The sequence below is a fragment of the Phyllobates terribilis genome, unplaced genomic scaffold (genome assembly GCF_046119375.1).
Source record: "Phyllobates terribilis strain yellow unplaced genomic scaffold, ASM4611937v1 Scaffold_3__8_contigs__length_932513732, whole genome shotgun sequence".
NCBI lineage: Eukaryota > Metazoa > Chordata > Amphibia > Anura > Dendrobatidae > Phyllobates > Phyllobates terribilis.
This window is the reverse complement of record NW_027362763.1, coordinates 90,763,607-90,785,429: the sequence shown is the minus strand read 5'-3', so window position 1 is coordinate 90,785,429 and position 21,823 is coordinate 90,763,607. Positions and strand designations below refer to the sequence as shown.

The following is a 21,823-nucleotide window of genomic DNA, read 5'->3' as shown; positions in this document are numbered from 1 at the left end:
TTTCAAAGTGTTTTTCACATTTCTAGCATAAACAATTTGATGAATCTGCCCCGAAATGTGCAGTCATATTTTTTTACTTTTGGCAAAATCTACATTTTTCTGCATCTTGTGACTTCTAATTTGTGTGCGGATCTCTTCTTTTTGCAGAGCACAACCAACAGATCGATGACGTCTTTAGCCTCAATGGACAAATCGAACACAAGCTCTTCTACTTAAAGCAGTATGTTCCAACCGACATACGACTGGTTCTCATCGGCCATTCCATTGGTTGTTATATTATCTTGGAGATGATGAAACGATCTCCAGAGCTAAAGGTAAGATGTTTTCAATAGGAGCAATGGTTTACAGCTCTTGGTTGTGACTTTGGGTGAATGATTCTAAAATGCCTTGTCTTTGGGCAGGTGAATCTCAACAAGTGGTCATGAATTTTATGACTGCATAATCCTTTTTGATGATCGTTGTCTTCTTTCTATTTTCTTTTTTCAGCTCTCGGAAGCATAAATGTAGATTCCAATGAACTGGTATTCTCATTGTTTCTAAAATAAGGTCCTGCTATGACTTTTGGGGATCAAATTCGTTATTCTCTTAAGACTCCTATAGACTAAAGTTGTATGAACCCAAAGATAATTAGCGAGATCATCTGACAGTGCATGAGGCCCTCCCCGACTCTTCCCCAACAGATGATATCGGGGGAGAGGAGCATGTACCACATTGGGTATCCAATGGCCGATCCTTTTGCTTTTTTGGAGGTAGATGAGAGGAGTCTGGTAGCGGCGCTCATAGAGAACACAGGAGCATTCGGACGAACTCTCCTGAATATGGGGGAGTTGGAAGAAATATCTGTTGACAAAAGGCTCTTTTGGCCAACATCCATTTAATGTGTATGAGGGCCTTAAGAATTCTTTTTACATGTGAACCAATATTGGTAGAAATGAGCACAAATCGATTCATGGTGAGTTGCCAACTTTCGAAAGACACATATTTATTATACGTAACAAAAAATCATTTTCTTTCCTCCTTTCCCTTCAGCTTATGACTAGCCAGTGGCTGATTACACATGGTGAAAAACAGAAGAACTCCTAAGTTTTGGGAAATTTTTAAAAGATTCAGTCAATGATAAGCAAACAATTTCTTTCTCGTCGCTGAACATGTATTCACTAGACAGTGATTTACTCAACTTTTCTGCTACTACCTTACTGTATACTTTTTATTTATACCGAACCTACATATTCTGTGGCACTTTACAATTCAGAGTATAAAGTAGGTGTGGAAAGTATTCAGACCCCTTTAAATTTTTCACTCTTTGTTTCATTGCAGCCATTTGGTAAATTCTAAAAAGTTCATATTTTTTCTCACACTCTGCATCCCATCTTGACTGAAAAAAAACAGAAATGTAGAAATTTTTGCAAATTTATTAAAAAAGAAAAACTGAAATATCACATGGTCATAAGTATTCAGATCCTTTGCTCAGACACTCATATTTAAGTCACATGCTGTCCATTTCCTTGTGATCCTCCTTGAGGTGGTTCTACTCCTTCATTGGAGTCCAGCTGTGTTTAATTAAACTGATAGGACTTGATTTGGAAAGGCACACACCTGTCTATGTAAGACCTCACAGCTCACAGTGCAAGTCAGACCAAATGAGAATCATGAGCTCAAAGGAACTGTCCAAGGAGCTCAGAGACAGAATTGTGGCAAGGCACAGATCTGGCCAAGGTCACAAAAGAATTTCTGCATTACTCAAGGTTCCTAAGAGCACAGTGGCCTCCATAATCCTTAAATGGTAGATGTTTGGGACCACCAGAAATCTTCCTAGACCTGGCCGTCCAGCCAAACTGAGCAATCGTGGGAGAAGAGCCTTGGTGAGAGAGGTAAAGAAGAACCCCAAGATCACTGTGGCTGAGCTCCAGAGATGCAGTAGGGAGTTATTATGGCAGAGTGGCCCGACGGAAGCCTCTCCTCAGTGAAAGACATATGAAAGCCTGCATAGAGTTTGCTCAAAAACACATGAAGGACACCAGACCGACTATGAGAAATAAGATTCTCTGGTCTGATGAGATGAAGATAGAACTTTTTGGTGATAATTCTAAGCGGTATGTATGGAGAAAACCAGGCACTGCTCATCACCTGCCCAATACAATCCCAAGAGTGAAACATGGTGGTGGCAGCATCATGCTATGGGGGTGTTTTTCAGCTGCAGGGACAGGACGACTGGTTGCAATTGAAGGAAACATGAATGCGGCCAAGTACAGAGATATCCTGGATGAAAACCTCTTCCAAAGTGCTCTGGACCTCAGACTTGGCCGAAGGTTCACCTTCCAACAAGACAATGACCCTAAGCACACAGCCAAAATAACAAAGGAGTGGCTTCAGAACAACTCTGTGACCATTCTTGACTGGCCCAGCCAGAGCCCTGACCTAAACCCAATTGAGCATCTCTGGAGAGACCTGAAAATGTCTGTTCACCATCCAACCTGACGGAACTGGAGAGGATCTGCAAGGAAGAATGGCAGAGGATCCCCAAATCCAGGTGTGAAAAACTTGTTGCATCATTCCCAAGAAGACTCATGGCTGTACTAGCTCAAAAGGGGGCTTCTACTCAATACTGAGCAAAGGGTCTGAATACTTATGACCATGTGATATTTCAGTTTTTCTTTTTTAATAAATTTGTAAAAATTTCTACATTTCTGTTTTTTTCAGTCAAGATGGGGTGCAGAGTGTACTTTAATGCGAAAAAAAATTAACTTTTTAGAATTTACCTAATGGCTGCAACGAAACAAAGAGTGAAAAATTTAAAGGGGTCTGAATACTTTCCGTACCCACTGTAAAGTTGAAGATGTAAAGCCTCATGAACTAGTCACCAGCCAGTGTCTGTGTTTGTGCAGATATCAAGTGCTACTGATTAATTGATTGAAGGATCCAGGATTTGCAGAAAAATTTAGAAAAGGGGCAACAGAGAAAAATTACATTTGTAATTGCAATAGTCCTGCCTAAAAAGATGTGTGAAAAAAAGGATGTTTTAAAACATTGGACATTGGGAATTAGCTTGATTGTCTGAGGTAGCGCATTCCAAATAACTGGTGCAGCACAAGAAAAGGCTTGATGATTTGAGGGGGAAGTTTGGATTTTTGAGATTGTTAGTCTTAGATCAATTTTATGATACATTTTAAGTAAAAATAATAGGCTTACTGTACCATTTTCAATTACTTTTTAAAGTTTTTACATTTCTTGATTTTTAGTATACTTTTCTTTTATTACTGTGGGTTTATGGCTCAAGGTAAACAGTCAGAAAACTCTAAGAATGAAAAGTATGCCATAAAAGTAGTGTCATGTTAAATATTTATTTTAAAGTTAAAATGGTTGCTCAAGAAAAAAAAGTTATCACCTATCCTGAGGATAGATGATAGCTTACTGAACAGTGGGGCACCGATCAGCAGAACACGGAATGTTTATCCCTGATGGGGCACTCTTATCCCCCTTACAAAATGGTGCTGCATCTCCATTCTGTATGAGAATATGAAAAAAAGCCGAACGCAGAGCTCAGCAGCGCCATAAAGAGTGAAGAAAGCAGTGGTTGAGCTTTCGCACTGCCGCTCTATTCCAACGGGTTTAAAAGTGCCGATCTGTGCAGGTATCCGTAGTTGGTCCCCTAATGATCAACTTCACTGGACAACCCCTTTAATTTAGAACATTTTTAAAAATTCGAAGCAATTCCTCTTTTGGTCTCTTGTTACAGTTACAATTTTTAAATATATTAAAACCCCTTCTTCTCTTCACCATGCTGTTCGATGGTAAAGCTGACGATATACCGTACTTTAGATGGCTGTTTGCCAAAAATTGTAAATCCCGTTTTCCTTGTCTTCTCTATTATTGACCTTGGACTGTTACACACGGGTGATGGGACCCCTATTCTCCTGATGGAAAATTCCATGGGCGAGACCTATCCATATATTGCATACACACGCGTCATGTTCTCTTGAAGGGAAGATATAAGTTTTGGGGGTCAGAATATCTCTTTAATGCAAGATGTATTTCCTATACAGTATTAAAAGTGAAATATGGTAAGAAGTTTATAAATGGCGAGAAATTAATACAATGTTACTATATTGTGTATGGAGTCTGCTCAACTCTTGTGTGGTTGGAGCGCTCAAAAAAGGGTTTATTCCATCTTTCCTTCGACAATAGATAATATTTCATCCAGCCAGAGTGTTGTGCAACCTCTTTATTATGGCCAATAAAAGTTAAATGCTAACTTGGATAACATATGAAGTGTAATAATTAGAAACGTGTGTTCACGTCGCTCTTATTTTTGCTGGAATATGTGTTCCCCTATAACGTTCTGAAAAAGATCTGTGTACTTTAGTAGCCGTTTAGGTTTCTGTGTATGGTGTAGAACAGTGCTGACTGGCTGTCATTACATCCCACTTGCGTGACATATGACTCTTCGAGAGTCGAACGGATGAACAGTCCTTCTACTCGTTTTTTCTTATTTTATTTTAATAGCCATTATTAGAGAAAAGAAGCAAAAAATAAGTCGATTTTTCTTTTTGCCGTTTCTTTTTTTATTTTATTTTTCAATTCTTAGATATGGTGTCATATTTCTTTAAGTTTATCACAATCACTGGCACCAGGTTTTAATACGCTCCGGCCGGAAGTGCATCATTTATCCCGCTCATCGGCCTGCTGTCACTTAATCACGGGGCACCTTTGGGTTTTCATGACACCCGGGGTTCTGCTGATGTTCCCCGTGCCTGTAACTGCGATCGTCTTGTGAACGCCGGCTCATAGCTGACGTTCATAGGAGATCATGATTTCTGCTCTAATGTATAGCACAAGTGATCAGACGATCGCAGTTTCAAGTCCCTTTAGGGGACTATTCAATACAGTAAAAAGTAAGAAAAAAGTTTCTAAAAATATGAAAAAAATAAAAAAGCACAAAAGTTCAAATCACCCCCTTTTTGCTCCATTAAAAATAAAGCAATTTAAAAAAAACACTCATATTTGGTATCTCTGCGTTCTGAAAAGTCAGATCTATTAAAATATAAAATAAATAAATCTGATCTGTAAACGGCATAATGAAAAAAATCAAAACTCCAGAATTATGTTTCTTTGGTCGCTGCAACATTGCAGCAAAATGCAGTAAGAGGAGATTAAAATATCATATCTACCCCAAAATGGTATCAATAAAATCATCGGTTCAGCGCAAAAAATAAGCCCTCACCCGGCCCCAGATCCCGAAAAATAGAGCCTCTTCTGGTCTTGGAAAAAGGCGACATTAGCGGAATTTTTTGTTCTTACAAATGTACAAATTTTTTTTCACCACTTACAGTAGATAAAACAAAAACTACGGTATACATGTTTGGTATCTGCGTACTCGTACTGACCTGGGGAATCATATTGCCAGGTCAGTTTTACCATATACTGAACATGATAAATAAAAAAAATAAAAAACAATTGTGGAATTGCACTTTTTTTTGCAATTTCAACACGCTTAGATTTTTTGCCCACTTTCCAGTGCATCACATGATAAAATGAATGGTGTCATTCAAAAGTACAACTTGTCCTGCAAAAAAACAAGTCCTCATACGAATATGGGAGCCGAAAAATAGAAAAGTTATGACTCTTGGAATAATGGGAGGGAAAAACGAAAGCGCAAAAAGGGAAATTCCAAAGTCATGAAGAGGTTAAAGATGTTTTTTTTTATTTTTTTTATTTAAGGTCTTCTGAGAGCAATAACTTTATTTAAATTGTTTTTAATTTCTTTGATTTTTTTGTGTCGTAATAGCTGATGAAGGCCTGTTTTTTGTGTTACAAGTTATATTTTTTGATGGCACCATTTTTGGCTATTTTTGAAGAACTTTTAGGATTTATCCTTTTTTTTTGTCTAAAAGAGGGAATTGAAAAATGACAAGCTATTCCATGATTTTTAAGCTTTTTGGATTTTTTTGTGCTTCATTCTACTGTATTCACCATGTGCGACCTTGTGACATATGAGCTTTATTCTACATCTGCATGTTAGTATGTTTACGGCGATACCAAAGTTTATACTTTTTTTTTTTACTATAATAAAAAAATGTAAACTTATTAAAAAGAAATCCAAACTAAATTGTATTGCTATATTCTGAGAGCTATAACTTTTTTTTTTAATTGACTTAGCAGTATGTGGGTTTGGAGGGCTTATTAGGTGTATGAAGATGGCACACCTGCAAGGCCTTATTGGCTTAGCACTGGAAGTGTCCTAACTTTCTCTAACCACATAGACATCGCAGATACTACTAATCACAGCCTCTAAGGCATACATGTCAAACTCTGGCCCGTGGGCCGAATCTGGCCTGCAAGGTGAATATATTTGGCCCATGACACCAGAACCACCCCCTTTATGTGGGGCCATTATACTGTATGGAGGACTATGTGGGGCCATTATTCTGTAAGGAGGACTATGTGGGGCCATTATTCTGTATGGAGGACTATGTGGGGCCCATTATACTGCATGGAGGACTATGTGGTGCCCATAATACTGTTTGGAGGACTATGTGGGGCCCATTATTCTGTATGGAGGACTATGTGGGGCCATTATACTGTATGGAGGATTATGTGAGGCCATTATTCTGTATGGAGAACTATGTGGGACCCATTATACTGTATGGAGGACTGTGTGGGGCCCATTATAAATATATGGAGGACTATGTGAGGCTATTATTCTGTATGGAGAACTATGTTGTGCCCATAATATTGCATGGAGGACTATGTGATGCCCATAATACTGTTTGGAGGACTATGTGGGCCCATTATTCTGTATGGAGGACTATATGGGGCTCTCTGTCTCTACTTCATACTGCTCTCAGATTAGGTAGCAAAAACCTGGTGACAGATTCCCTTTACCTCCTGCTTGTCTGCCTTTGTCACAGATTTTGTTTCTTTGCATCCCTAGGAGTTTTGAGTAGGCTTTGTGTCAAGCTTTAGACCTAAAAGTATTGGAATATTAAGAAGAACACCATCCTCAAGGAGGCAGATACATTACATCTGTTTGTCACAGAGTGCAGACTTTTTTCGATCCCGTAAAGTTCGAGGTTAACCTACATTCTTCATCTGTGGATTTGTCGACAATAAGATACTATTATACAATACGTAGGAAGAATAATGGTGATGTGATTCTGTTGTCAAAAACAATAGGGCATTGAAGAACCATCTCCGCGAACCTGGAAAGTCATCATGTCTCTAACACCTTCTACATTACATAAAATCCACGTCGAAGGGTCAAAAACACAAGACACGTAAAGCCAAAAATATTAACGTTTAGCCTCTTTCCCCTAGGAATGCATGATACATGAGGGGCTCGACCTCTACATTGCCTAAAACAATACATGTGTTCTAATTATCCTCTGCCCATGGTGATGATTTTATTAGTAGCCTCTTTATATGTGTAAGTACTGTCGTTCAATCATCTGTGACTAAGTAGGTATAACTTTCATTACAAGATTTAATCCAAAAGCTATCGGCCCTCTCTGCCCGGATGACCAGTATTCTTAATAAGAACATTATTACCCCATGTAAACCACAATCTGATTGTTTCGATTAACCCCTTTCATTCCCTATTGGTTACTGAAAAGAGATGATTAAAGGGAATCTGTCAGCAGTTTTGTGCTATGTAATTAGAGAGCCGTATAATGTAGAGACAAAGACCCTGATTTCAGTTATGTATTACTTAGTGGGCTTCTTGGTGCAGTTTTGATAAAATCTCTGTTTTCTTTGCCGTAATCTAGCAGTTCTGTGAATGCTGAGCTCTGTATAACCCCGCCCACACCACTGATTGGGAGGTTTCTGTGTACATTGGAAGAAAACTGCCAATCAATGATGAGGGCGGGGTCATGGAGAGCAGGAGGACTACATGGCACGAGACAACTAGTCCTCTAGTGATAATCTCCTGCTGATAAAACAATGATTTTATTGAAACATCAACAAGCAGCCCAGTAAGAAACACATTGCTGGAATCAGGTTATCTGCCCCCTGATTATATAGCAAAAACCTGTTGACAGATTCCCTTTAAAGAACTGAAAAAAAATTGTGACATTTTTGTGACCTTGAATGTCACTTGATTTTTTGTAGCTGTTTTAGTACTATGATTTGCAATCTGGTGTCTTCTGCAAATTTACATTTTTCTATGACATCCCTGAAACCTGCAAAGTAAGAAGCCAGTCAAGGGACACCAGTGTAGAACATCGACGGATTAGTTTTATTACATATTGGGCAACACAAATATATATGGTGAGACAGAACCATGAAGTTACAAGAAGATTATGTTTTCTAACACAGTCAAAAGTCTAGATATATGATATATAAAATGTATTTATTTTCATTTTTGCACCATGCTGTGATGGTTTATATATAAAAAAAACACCCTGGATAAACCTTTTCAGTTAGTAAGATATAAAAATATTTTTCAATATACTTGTCCATTATAGGGTGCCCCAATCTACAGCTACAAAATCTGGTTCCCGATCCCAGTGAGTGTTCTTCAATGTTGTGTCTGACTCATAACGGCAATGTACTGTATGAAGGGAGTCGGCTGACCGCTCCTTTCAATATCTCAGCCAGCCCCCTTTTCTATCTATACATCAACTGTGATAGTAGAGGGTGAGCCAGCTCCTTCACACATAGCTGTGGTCACGTGCCATAACAGAAAACCCTGGCCTATGTCCCGTAGAAACCAAGAAGAGGACCTGGGACCATAACTTGCAGGATCTCCACTTCCTTACTGAGTATATCTACCATCAGCCCTTGTGGTGGGCTGCAAGTCAGCAGCAAGCACACACTTTGTAACTCCACCTAAACCCTTCCCACTCGACCCCCAACTTTACACGTTCACGCAGTCTTAGCAGATCTGCTACATTGCCAACCCTGGAAATAAAGTTTATTTTACCCACGCTCACTGACTAAACATGTTTCAATGTAATAGAATGGACATACATATATCATGCAAAAGTATTAGGCAGGTGGGAAAAAAATGTTACAAAGTAAAAATGGTTTAAAAAAATAGAAGTGTTAATAAAGTAGTTTATTTTCATCAATTAACAAAATGCAAAACGAATGAACGAAAGAGAAATCTAAATTAAATCCATATTTGATACAGTTTTTGAAGGAACTTGGCAGGCAGATTGTTCCATACATCTTGGAGGTCTAACCACAGATCTTCTGTGGATGTCGCTTGTGCAAATCCTTCTGTCTCTTCATGTAATCCCAGACAGACTTGATGTTGCGATCAGGGCTCTGTGGGGGCCGTATCATCACTTCCAGTTCTTCTTTATGCTGTAGATGGTTCTTGGCTGGATGTTTGGGGTCATTGGCCTGCTGCCGAATAAATTTGGAGCCCGACACCTCCATGATGGTATTACTTGATGAATAACTATCTGCCTGTATTTCTCATAATTGAGGACACCATTAATCCTGACCAAATCACCAACACCTTTTGCTGAAATGTAGCCCCAAGTCTGTAAGGACCCTCCAACGTGCCTCACTGTTCCTGGCAGATACTTATCCATCATGCAATACCATCAGGGAGGCATCTTTTTGGCTCCGAATGTATTCTCCAAACATACAGCCAATGCCATGAAGAGCTATATTCAGCGCAGAGGCGTAGCTAGGGTTCAGCTCATGGGGGAAAGCGATACATCTGAGTGGTCCCCTAACCAGGTAATCCTGATTACAACTATGGTGGCACACTGATATTACCGCCATATGGGGGCCATATTGTGATAGATACCAGCCCTGCAGAACATACAAGTGATTACAGTACAGTTATATATAGTAACAGATTACATTCTTTCTGGTGGAAGCGTTCATTTTTCACTACTTTTTTATCTGACCCAGACCAACATGGCAACTTCTTCCAGCCACGACTCATCTGCAGAGATTGCAACAAAGACACGTCTAACTTCTCACAGTTCCAGCACCGTTTCCATCTATTCCCAAACTGCACAAACTCCTCATCCTACTGATACCACAATACTGAGCCGCTGCTGCCGTATCTGTCCCTATTAATGCACCTGCTGTTTGACACAACAGGGTTCCTCTTCGTGCCCCACATAATAATGCCCACCACTGTGCCCCTTACTTACTTTAAAGTTGCCCCCTAGAAAGTATTAATGCCCTGTGCAAATGCCCTAGAAAACAGTGTCGACATTATGCCCGTTTTACGGCCACAATACTCTTGAGTGTTCCTATAACAATAATGCTTCTTAAGAGCCCACTTGTAATGCACACGCCCGGGCTGAGTGGCGTGTGCGTGTGTATGTAGTGATTCCACTGTGCCATGAACCGGAGAGTGCCTGGAGGGGCGTAACTAAGTATCTGCCCGATCCGACCAAGGTCGCACGACGGCATACGACGCCAGTGCACCAGGGAGGAACCGGGCAGAGGGACCAGGTGCTACTCCAGGTCAGACCCCGGACACGACTGTTGACCCACACAGGGAAATACTGGTACAGGCAGGTTAGGCTGGCACACAGACTGGTGGGTATAGGCAGACACGGCTGGAATACAGACGGGTGGATGCTGGCGAGCACGACTGATATGCAGGCAGGGAGGTACTGACTGGTATGACAGGTTGGAGCACAGAGTGGATAGGACCCAGTTCAGACTGGGACTCAGGAACAGAACCGCAGATGCAGCGGACAAACACAGCAGAGTGAGACCGCCCGGAGCGGCGAGCAAGAGCAGAGCAAGACGAGACCGCCAGTAGCGGTGAGCGAGAGTAGAGCAGGACAAGGCCACCTGGAGCGGTGAGCAAAGGGTCAGAGCAGAGCGAGACTGCCGGAGCAGTGAGCAAAGGGTCAGAGCAGAGCGAGACTGCCGGAGCAGTGAGCAAAGGGTCAGAGCAGAGCGAGACTGCCGGAGCAGTGAGCAAAGGGTCAGAGCAGAGCGAGACTGCCGGAGCAGTGAGCAAAGGGTCAGAGCAGAGCGAGACTGCCGGAGCAGTGAGCAAAGGGTCAGAGCAGAGCGAGACTGCCGGAGCAGTGAGCAAAGGGTCAGAGCGGAGCGAGACTGCCGGAGCAGTGAGCAAAGGGTCAGAGCGAAGCGAGACTGCCGGAGCAGTGAGCAAAGGGTCAGAGCGGAACGAGACTGCCGGAGCAGTGAGCAAAGGGTCAGAGCGGAGCAAGACTGCCGGAGCAGTGAGCAAAGGGTCAGAGCAGGCCAGAACCGCCGGAGAGGTGAGCAAAGGCAGAGCAGGCTAAAACCGTCGGAGCGGTGAGCAAGGCAGAGCAGGCTAGAACCTCCGGAGCGGTGAGCAAGGCAGAGCAGGCTAGAACCTCCGGAGCGGTGAGCAAGGCAGAGCAGGCTAGAACCGCCGGAGCGGTGAGCAAGGCAGAGCAGGCTAGAACCGCCGGAGCGGTGAGCAAGGCAGAGCAGGCTAGAACCTCCGGAGCGGTGAGCAAGGCAGAGCAGGCTAGAACCTCCGGAGCGGTGAGCAAGGCAGAGCAGGCTAGAACCGCCGGAGCGGTGAGCAAGGCAGAGCAGGGGGGACAGGGCTCTGTACACACGGAACAGACAGGAAGGGAAAGGCAGAACCAGATACCCACAGGGTACTTGCAGTGAAGTAGCAAGTGGACCACAAACTCACAAACGGAAGTACAGTGACAACGAGCAGGAGTTAGGTACGAGTTCAGACTCTGCAGAAAAAGGGAAGGTACGGACATAGAGAAAAACAGGAAACAGGCTAGGAGAGTATTCAGACAAGAACAGACACAGCAGCAAGATACAGGAGCGGGTCTAGGTATGCGGCCCCTAGAAGGCGGAACGAACAGGCTAGGAGCGTGTTCAGACAGGAACAGGCAAGATACAGAAACGGGTCTAGGTATGCGGCCCCTAGAAGGCGGAAAGAACAGGCTAGGAGCGTGTTCACACTGGCCTGGAAATACAGCCTCCAGGATAGGCAGAAGACAACAGGCTAGAAGATAGTTCAGACAGGACACAGTTCAGACACGGGAACTGATACCGCAAGGCTGGAAACATAGACAAGACCTGGCACATCAGTGACTAGACGCCAACTGACAGAACACAATGCTCAGGCCGGGTTTCTTGGGAGGAGCTGGGTTAAATACCAGGTGACAGCAATAGGCTGAGGACGCACAAGGGGTGTGTCTGCAGCAGGTGCAAGCAACAGGAAGTGATCGGGCGCCGCCCTTAAGCAGCAGAAACAGAGGCAAGCAGACAGCATGGAGGGAAGCCAGGCTAGCAGACTGGACTGGAGATCAAGTGCGCGCTCTTGCACAGTGGGAGATGGACCACTATGCAAGGACGCCGCCAGGTATGTTACAGTACCCCCCCCCTTGCGCCCCCTCTTCTTCAGGCCTGCCAGAATGTTCCGCAGGGAATTCGAGGGCCAATCCTTCACTTCAAGGAGATCACTTCCACTGTCCACAGGAAAAACTGGTCTCATCTGGGTAGCTAGGATGCTACGTCCTATCCAGCCATCCTCAACAACAGACGAAACGGGTGGAGTACCAGGAACAGCACACAAGGAAGTCTCTCTCCACTTATTATCAGGTAGCACCCCAGAGGGTTCAGGAGACAACTGGAAGTCCTCCGCCGGGTTGGAGGGGTGCAGAGACTCGGGGTTAACCTCTGCTTCGGGGTACATCTTGTCAAGCTCACAGGATGAAATGGGCGAGGTATCAGGTACAAGGTGTAAAAAAGTCACTGTCTCTTGGTTATCTGGTGGTACCCCGGAGGATTCAGGAAACAACTGGGGGTCCTCCGCCGGGTTGGAAGAGTGCAGAGACTCGGGGGCAACCTCTGCTTCGGAGTACACTAGGTCGGACTCGCTGGAAGAAGCGGGCGAGGTATCAGGTACCGAGTATAGGAGAGTCCCTGTCCATTCGCTATCAGGTAGCACCCCGAAGGGTTCAGGAGGCAACTGGAGGTCCTCCGCCTGGTCGGAGGAGTGTAGAGACTCGGGCATAACCTCTGCTTCGGAGTACACTAGGTCGGACTCACTGGAAGAAGCGGCCGAGGTATCAGGTACCGAGTATAGGAGAGTCTCTGTCCATTCGCTATCAGGTAGCACCCCGAAGGGTTCAGGAGACAACTGGAGGTCCTCCTCCTGGTCGGAGGGGTGTAGAGACTCGGGGATAACCTCTGCTTCGGAGTACACTAGGTCGGACTCACTGGACGAAGCGGGCGAGGTATCAGGTACAGAGTATAGGGAAGACTCTGTCCATTCGCTACCAGGTAGCACCCCGAAGGGTTCTGGAGACAACTGGAGGTCCTCCGCCTGGTCGGAGGGGTGTAGAGACTCGGGGTTAACTACCGCTTTGAGGTACCCATTGTCAGGCTCACAGGACGGAGCGGACGAAGTATCGGGTACCGGGTGTAGGGAAGTCTCTCTCCATTTGTCATTAGGTGGTATCCCGGAGGATTCAGGAGGCAACAGGGGGTCCTCCGCCAGGTAGTAGAGATGCACAGACTCAGAGGTAATCACTGCTTCGGAGTACCCTTGGACAGGCTCACCGGTTAAAGTGGGTGAAGCATCAGATATCGGGTGCAGGAAGTCCTTCTGTGTGGATTCTAGGTGGGCAGAAGTCTCTTCGGGCAGGAGAACTGGTGCGCTACCCACACACATTACCCGTCGGGGCTGCTCCGGGATACAGGGAAGTGAAGCTTCAGCAGGGACTTCAAGGTTGGGGTCAGGAGGTCTTTGGGAGGACAGACCCTGGCGTGACGGCTTGCCTCTACGCCTAGCACGTCTGGACTGCCTCTTGAGGTTGGGAGAAGTATTCCGGAGAGTGTAGTCATCCTGTGTGGATTCTGGGTGGGCAGTAGTCTCTTCGGGCAGGAGGACTAGTGCGCTACCCACACACATTACCCAACGGGGCTGCTCCGGGTTATTGGGAAGTGAAGCTTCAGCAGGAGCCTCTGGATTAGGGTCATCGAAGACCATTAGAAAGGCCACCAGGAAGGCCTGAAGGTCCAGGAGGATAGGATCCTGTGCTTCCCATAGGGGGTTGATCCATTCCAAGGCATCACCCATTAGGTAAGACATCATGAATCCCACCTTAACCCGATCGGTGGGAAAACAAAGAGGGTAGAACTTGAAGTGTAGAATGCATTGCTCCACAAATGCACGACTCAGTCTTAGATCCCCATAGTACCGTGGCGGATCCGCAGGAACGAGTGCTGATAGATCCATCTGGACGGGTGCGTAATACGCCTGAAACTCAGCAGGTAGCAAAAAAAAAAAATTTCTTCTAGAAGCACGTATTCGCTGGAAAACGACTCAGAGAGCGAAGGCCGTGGGGCTCAACGGGAACCATGGCCTGAGCATGCTGTAATGCACACGCCCGGGCTGAGTGGCGTGTGCGTGTGTATGTAGTGATTCCACTGTGCCATGAACCGGAGAGTGCCTGGAGGGGCGTTACTAAGTATCTGCCCGATCCGACCAAGGTCGCACGACGGCATACGACGCCAGTGCACCAGGGAGGAACCGGGCAGAGGGACCAGGTGCTACTCCAGGTCAGACCCCGGACACGGCTGTTGACCCACACAGGGAAATACTGGTACAGGCAGGTTAGGCTGGCACACAGACTGGTGGGTATAGGCAGACACGGCTGGAATACAGACGGGTGGATGCTGGCGAGCACGACTGGTATGCAGGCAGGGAGGTACTGGCTGGTATGACAGGTTGGAGCACAGAGTGGATAGGACCCAGTTCAGACTGGGACTCAGGAGCAGAACCGCAGATGCAGCGGACAAACACAGCAGAGTGAGACCGCCCAGAGCGGCGAGCAAGAGCAGAGCAAGACGAGACCGCCAGTAGCGGTGAGCGAGAGTAGAGCAGGACAAGGCCGCCTGGAGCGGTGAGCAAAGGGTCAGAGCAGAGCGAGACTGCCAGAGCAGTGAGCAAAGGAGTCAGAGCAGAGCGAGACTGCCGGAGCAGTGAGCAAAGGAGTCAGAGCAGAGCGAGACTGCCGGAGCAGTGAGCAAAGGAGTCAGAGCAGAGCGAGACTGCCGGAGCAGTGAGCAAAGGAGTCAGAGCAGAGCGAGACTGCCGGAGCAGTGAGCAAAGAAGTCAGAGCAGAGCGAGACTGCCGGAGCAGTGAGCAAAGGGTCAGAGCAGAGCGAGACTGCGGAGCAGTGAGCAAAGGGTCAGAGCAGAGCGAGACTGCCGGAGCAGTGAGCAAAGGGTCAGAGCAGAGCGAGACTGCCGGAGCAGTGAGCAAAGGGTCAGAGCAGAGCGAGACGGCTGGAGCAGTGAGCAAAGGGGTCAGAGCGGAGCGAGACTGCCGGAGCAGGGAGCAAAGGGTCAGAGCGGAGCGAGACTGCCGGAGCAGTGAGCAAAGGGTCAGAGCGGAGCGAGACTGCCGGAGCAGTGAGCAAAGGGTCAGAGCGGAGCGAGACTGCCGGAGCAGTGAGCAAAGGGTCAGAGCGGAGCAAGACTGCTGGAGCAGTGAGCAAAGGGTCAGAGCAGGCCAGAACCGCCGGAGAGGTGAGCAAAGGCAGAGCAGGCTAGAACCGCCGGAGCGGTGAGCAAAGGCAGAGCAGGCTAGAACCGCCGGAGCTTTGAGCAAGGCAGAGCAAGCTAGAACCGCCGGAGCGGTGAGCAAGGCAGAGCAGGCTAGAACCGCCAGAGCAATGATCAAGGCAGAGCAGGGGGGACAGGGCTCTGTACACACGGAACAGACAGGAAGGGAAAGGCAGAACCAGATACCCACAGGGTACTTGCAGTGAAGTAGCGAGTGGACCACAAACTCACAAACGGAAGTACAGTGACAACGAGCAGGGGTTAGGTACGAGTTCAGACTCTGCCGAAAAAGGGAAGGTACGGACATAGAGAAAAACAGGAAACAGGTTAGGAGAGTATTCAGACAAGAACAGACACAGCAGCAAGATACAGGAGCGGGTCTAGGTATGTGGCCCCTAGAAGGCGGAACGAACAGTCTAGGAGCGTGTTCAGACAGGAACAGGCAAGATACAGAAACAGGTCTAGGTATGCGGCCCCTAGAAGGCGGAAAGAACAGGCTAGGAGCGTGTTCACACTGGCCTGGAAATACAGCCTCCAGGATAGGCAGAAGACAACAGGCTAGAACAGGGCTCGACAAACCCAGGCGCCTGGTCGCCAGTGGCGCCTAGAAAATGTCTGGCGCCTAGAAAATGTTGCCTGGTGCTTGAGGAGTTGAGAAGAAAAAAAATTACTCTCAATCCAATCCCACCTCCTTCACGGAGTCATCCAATCGGAGGAAGCAGGGACAGTATCGCTCAGGCCGCCTTCTCCACTTTGCTCCGCCCCCCTTATGCTCCGGGACTGGACAGGGAGAGTTGGGTTACGGGGGAAGCAGGGCCGGCGTCAGCACCCGGCGTACCCGGGCAAGTGCCGGGGCCCTGGAAAATCAGAGGGGCCCAGCCGCCCACTCACTGTCAGGGCCCGGGCCCACACACCCACCCGCCCACTCACTGTCGGGGCTGGGCCCACACACCCACCCGCCCACTCACTGTCGGGGCCGGGCCCACACACCCACCCGCCCACTCACTGTCGGGGCCCTGGCCGCTTCCTCGGCACCTGTTCAGGGACGCAGGCGCTGCTTGATTGCCGGCACTTCCCCCAGACATGGCCGCGCGCTGTCCGGCTGTGTCTGCTAGTAATGACACGGCAGGGTCGACGGCACTGCACCTTTAATTGTGCTTGTGTGTCGCTCCTGCCGCGTCATTACTAGCAGACACAGCCGCACAGCGCGCGGCCATGTCTGGGGGAGTGCCGGCAATCAAATACCGTCGGAGCGGAGGTCCTGCACAGATGGGCGGGAGGGGCCCGGACCCGACCGCAAGTGGGCCCCTCTGATGTTCCAGGGCCATGAAGTCTGTGACACGCCGGGGGCCCTGCACTGCCCCATACCCGAGGAGCTGCTGGACAGGACACTGGACCGGGGACAGGTGAGTGAGGCTTCCCCAATCCCCATATTAAAAATATTAGTAATGGGTCTGTGTGAGTGCATGTATGTGAATGTCAGTGTATATGACTGTGTATATATATTTGTCTGTTTTATCTATGTGTATGTCTGTATGTGTACATATGTCTGCGTACCGTGTGTGCGCGCGCATATGTCTGCGTACCGTGTGTGCGCACGCATATGTCTGCGTACCGTGTGTGCGCGCGCATATGTCTGCGTACCGTGTGTGCGCGCGCATATGTCTGCGTACCGTGTGTGCGTGCATATGTCTGCGTACCGTGTGCGCGCGCGCATATGTCTGCGTACCGTGTGTGCGCGCGCATATGTCTGCGTACCGTGTGTGCGCACGCATATGTCTGCGTACCGTGTGTGTGCGTGCATATGTCTGCGTACCGTGTGTGCGCGCGCATATGTCTGCGTACCGTGTGTGCGCGCGCATGTCTGCGTACCGTGTGTGCGCACGCATATGTCTGCGTACCGTGTGTGCGTGCATATGTCTGCGTACCGTGTGTGCGTGTGCATATGTCTGCGTATGTGAAGGATGAGGGGGCAGGCTGGGCCATGTGTAATAAATAAATAAATATATATATATATATATATATATATATTTATTTCTCCGCCGTATCTGAGCATCATGAATCGTGTATGTGTTAAAAGGGCCCACTGAGACTCTTTCGCCTGGGGCCCAGAAAAACCTGGAGCCGGCCCTGGGGGGGAAGGATCGCTGTGGCCGGGGGCCCGTTCTCATCTCCCGCTACCTGTGTAAGTACATACAAAGGCCGTGCTCCCCGGGGAGACGCCGTGTGTGAGGGGGTCTATATGTACAGTTTGTCAACAAAAAAAATTCTGGCTCCTAAATTTTTTGGCTGGCTCCTAGATTCTGAACAACTTTGTCGACCCCTGGGCTAGAAGATAGTTCAGACAGGACACAGTTCAGGCACGGGAACTGATAATGCAAGGCTGGAAACATAGACAAGACCTGGCACATCAGTGACTAGATGCCAACTGACAGAACACAATGCTCAGGCCGGGTTTCTTGGGATGAGCTGGGTTAAATACCAGGTGACAGACAGCAATAGGCTGAGGACGCACAAGGGGTGTGTCTGCAGCAGGTACAAGCAACAGGAAGTGATCGGTCGCCGCCCTTAAGCAGCAGTAACAGAGGCAAGCAGACAGCATGGAGGGAAGCCAGGCTAGCAGACTGGACTGGAGATAAAGTGCGCGTTCTTGCACAGTGGGAGATGGACCACTATGCAAGGACGCCGCCAGGTATGTTACACCACTTAACATCTAATAACGTCCACTGAGTCCCCCAATGTACAGCTCCTCTATACACAGTATGGTGGGCCCATAGCTTCTTTATACAGAGTATAATGTCCCCACAGCTTTGCTATACACAGTATGATACCCCCCACAGGTCCTCTATACATACTATGATGTCCCCACTGCTTCCCCAAAACATAGTATAATGACTTCCACAGAAACCCTCACATTATATAATTGCCCCACACTGTATAATGGCCTCCACAGTAGTCCCCACACTAGCCCTCAAACTGTATAATGGCCCCCGCATTAGCTCCCACACTGTATAATGACCTCCACAGTAAGCCCCAAACTTTATAATGGCCCTCACATTAGCCACCAAACTGTATAATTGCACACACATTAGCCCCCAAACTGTATAATGGCCCCCACATTAACTTCAATGCTGTATAATGGCCCCCACATTAGCTTCATTGCTGTATAATGGCCCCCATATTAGCTTCAACGCTGTATAATGGCCCCCACATTAGCTTCAACTCTGTATAATGGCCCCGACATTAGCTTCTACGCTGTATAATGGCCCCCACATTAGCTTCAATTCTCTATAATGGCCCCCATATTAGCTTCAATGCTGTATAATGGCCCCCACATTAGCTTCAACGCTGTATAATGGCCCCCACATTATCTTCAACGCTGTATAATGACCCCCACATTAGCTTCAATGCTGTATAATGGCCCCACATTAGCTTCAATGCTGTATAATGGCCCCCACATTAGCTTCAATGCTGTATAATGGCCCCCACTTTAGTTTCAATGCTCTATAATGGCCCCCACATTAGTTTCAACGCTGTATAATGGCCCCCACATTAGCTTCAATGCTCTATAATGGCCTCCACATTAGCTTCATTGCTGTATAATGGCCCCCACATTAGCTTCAACGCTGTATAATGGCCCCCACATTAGCCCCCAAACTGTATAATGGATGCCGCATTAGCCTCCAAACTGTATAATGGCCCCCACATTAGCTTCAACGCTGTATAATGGCCCCTACATTAGCTTCAATGCTCTATAATGGCCTCCACATTAGCTTCAACGCTGTATAATGACCCCCACATTAGCTTCAATGCTGTATAATGGCCCCCACATTAGCTTCCACGCTGTATAATGGCCCCCACATTAGCTTCAATGCTCTATAATGGCCTCCACATTAGCTTCAATGCTTTATAATGACCCCCACATTAGCTTCAATGCTGTATAATGGCCCCTACATTAGCTTCAATGCTCTATAATGGCCTCCACATTAGCTTCAACGCTGTATAATGACCCCCACATTAGCTTCAATGCTGTATAATGGCCCCCACATTAGCTTCAATGCTCTATAATGGCCTCCACATTAGCTTCAACGCTGTATAATGACCCCCACATTAGCTTCAATGCTGTATAATGGCCCCCACATTAGCTTCAATGCTCTATAATGGCCTCCACATTAGCTTCAACGCTGTATAATGACCCCCACATTAGCTTCAATGCTGTATAATGGCCACCACATTAGCTTCCACGCTGTATAATGGCCTCCACATTAGCTTCTATGCTGTATAATGGCCCCCACATTAGCTTCAATGCTGTATAATGGCCCCCACATTAGCTTCCACGCTGTATAATGACCCCCACATTAGCTTCAATGCTGTATAATGGCCCCCACATTAGCTTCAATGTTCTATAATGGCCTCCACATTAGCTTCAATGCTTTATAATGACCCCCACATTAGCTTCAACGCTGTATAATGGCCCCCACATTAGCCCCCAAACTGTATAATGAATGCCGCATTAGCCTCCAAACTGTATAATGGCCCTCACATTAGCCCTCAAACTGTATAATAGGCCCCACAGTAAGCACCAAACTTTATAATGGACCCCGCATTAGTTCCCACACTGCATAATGTACTATAATTTCTGTTCAACACAGTTAGCGTAGGGTCAACAATTGCTATTAACAAATTGCCTTAGGCAAATAATCCCTAACTAAAGACTAAAAAATATAACTTTTAATAATACTATTAAAGGAATATAATCAATTAAAATCCTGCATTAGTCAGTATATTCTTGGACACCGATAACCTGTTCATTCACTGAGGTACACACTCTGGTGTCCTTAATATTTCAATTTTGTGGTTAGAAGATAGCTTAGGTGCGGCTGCTACCCTTACTATCCTATCCGGGGATAGGCTTTACAGCCTCGTCCCCTGATGAAGCAAATTGTACAGGTGAAACATGTTGGGGAGGCTTAGGTTCATGTTTTAACAGCATTAGTCAGTTATAATGGTGGATACTTAATGATAGGATAGTAGGGGTAGCGGCCGCACCTAAGCTATATTCTAACCACAAAATTTAAATATTAAGGACATCAAGCAGAGTGAATATCTCAGTGAATGGACAGGTTATCCATGTCCAAGAATATACTGAATCATGCAGGATTTTAATTGATTATATTCCTTTAATAGTATTAGTAAAAGTTATTATTTATAGTCTTTAGTTAGGGATTATCTGCCTAAGGCAATCTGTTAATACACACTGCATAATGGGCCCATATACTGTATAATGGGTCCCATATTATCTCCCACATTGTATAATGGGCCCCACAATAACTCCTATACAGTATTATTGGCCCCACATTAGTTCTTAACTGTATATTGGGCCCCACAGTAAGCCCCAAACTGTATAATGACCCCCGCATTAGTTCCCACACTGCATAATGGGCCCATATTAGCTCCTATATTGTAAAATTGGCCCCACTTTAGCTCCTATACTGTATAATGGCCCCCACATTAGCCCCAAACTGTATAATGGGCCTCACACCTCATAAGAGCCCCCATAGTTGTCCCTATAATGTATGAGGACCCCCCACACTGTATGAGGATCCCTCATTGTTTATGATGCCCCAACAAGTTTTAATTGACATAAAAAATAACTTCATATATGACCTAATACAGGATCCTGATGACTCGGCCGGCGAGGCTTGGGCAGACCAGCGTGCTCTCATAGCGTCGACGCATGCAGAGGATGTCAGAGGTTCAATGGCGTCACCGCACCAGAACTTTGAAGTCTTGCTCGTGCGTCGGCGCCTCGGCCATTCTGTAGACTGCAGAATTAAAGCGACCTGTCGTCTACAGAACAGAGAGCAGTAGTTCAGGGAGCTCATGTCTCCCTGCTCTACTGCGTTGCTTAACTGTATTGGCATGCTGCACACGCCGATACTATTAAGAGTAGCGTAGCTCCGGGTTTGCAGGGCCAGGGGCAAAAGCACTGCTTCAGCATAAAGAAGAAAAAAAAGTCCTGGAAGTGATGATATGGACCCCGAAGATCCTTGATCTAGATAACATGGAAAGAGAGAAGGATTTGCTCAAGCCTACATCCAAAGAAGATCAGTGGTTACTACTCCAAGATGTTTAGAACAACCTCTCTGCCGTGCTACCTTAAAAACTGTGTGTAAGTGTACCTAGAAGGAGTGATGCTGTTTTAAAGGCAAAGAGTAATCACGCGAAATGTTGGGGTTGGACACCCCACAGATAATCTGTTATTAGCTCTGGAGGTGGCCGGATGTAAATATAGATGTGAACTGA

At 46.6% G+C, this 21,823-nt stretch overlaps 1 protein-coding gene across 2 annotated transcripts in view; it reads left to right on the top strand.

Moving 5' to 3' along the window:
* Positions 1–21,823, top strand: part of LDAH (lipid droplet associated hydrolase) — a 232,162-nt gene that overhangs the window by 101,485 nt on the left and 108,854 nt on the right. For both annotated transcript variants that reach the window (XM_073674046.1, XM_073674047.1), the window contains exon 4: positions 148–314. In XM_073674046.1, the coding sequence (XP_073530147.1) occupies positions 148–314 (167 nt within the window). The remainder of the gene's footprint in view (positions 1–147; positions 315–21,823) is intronic.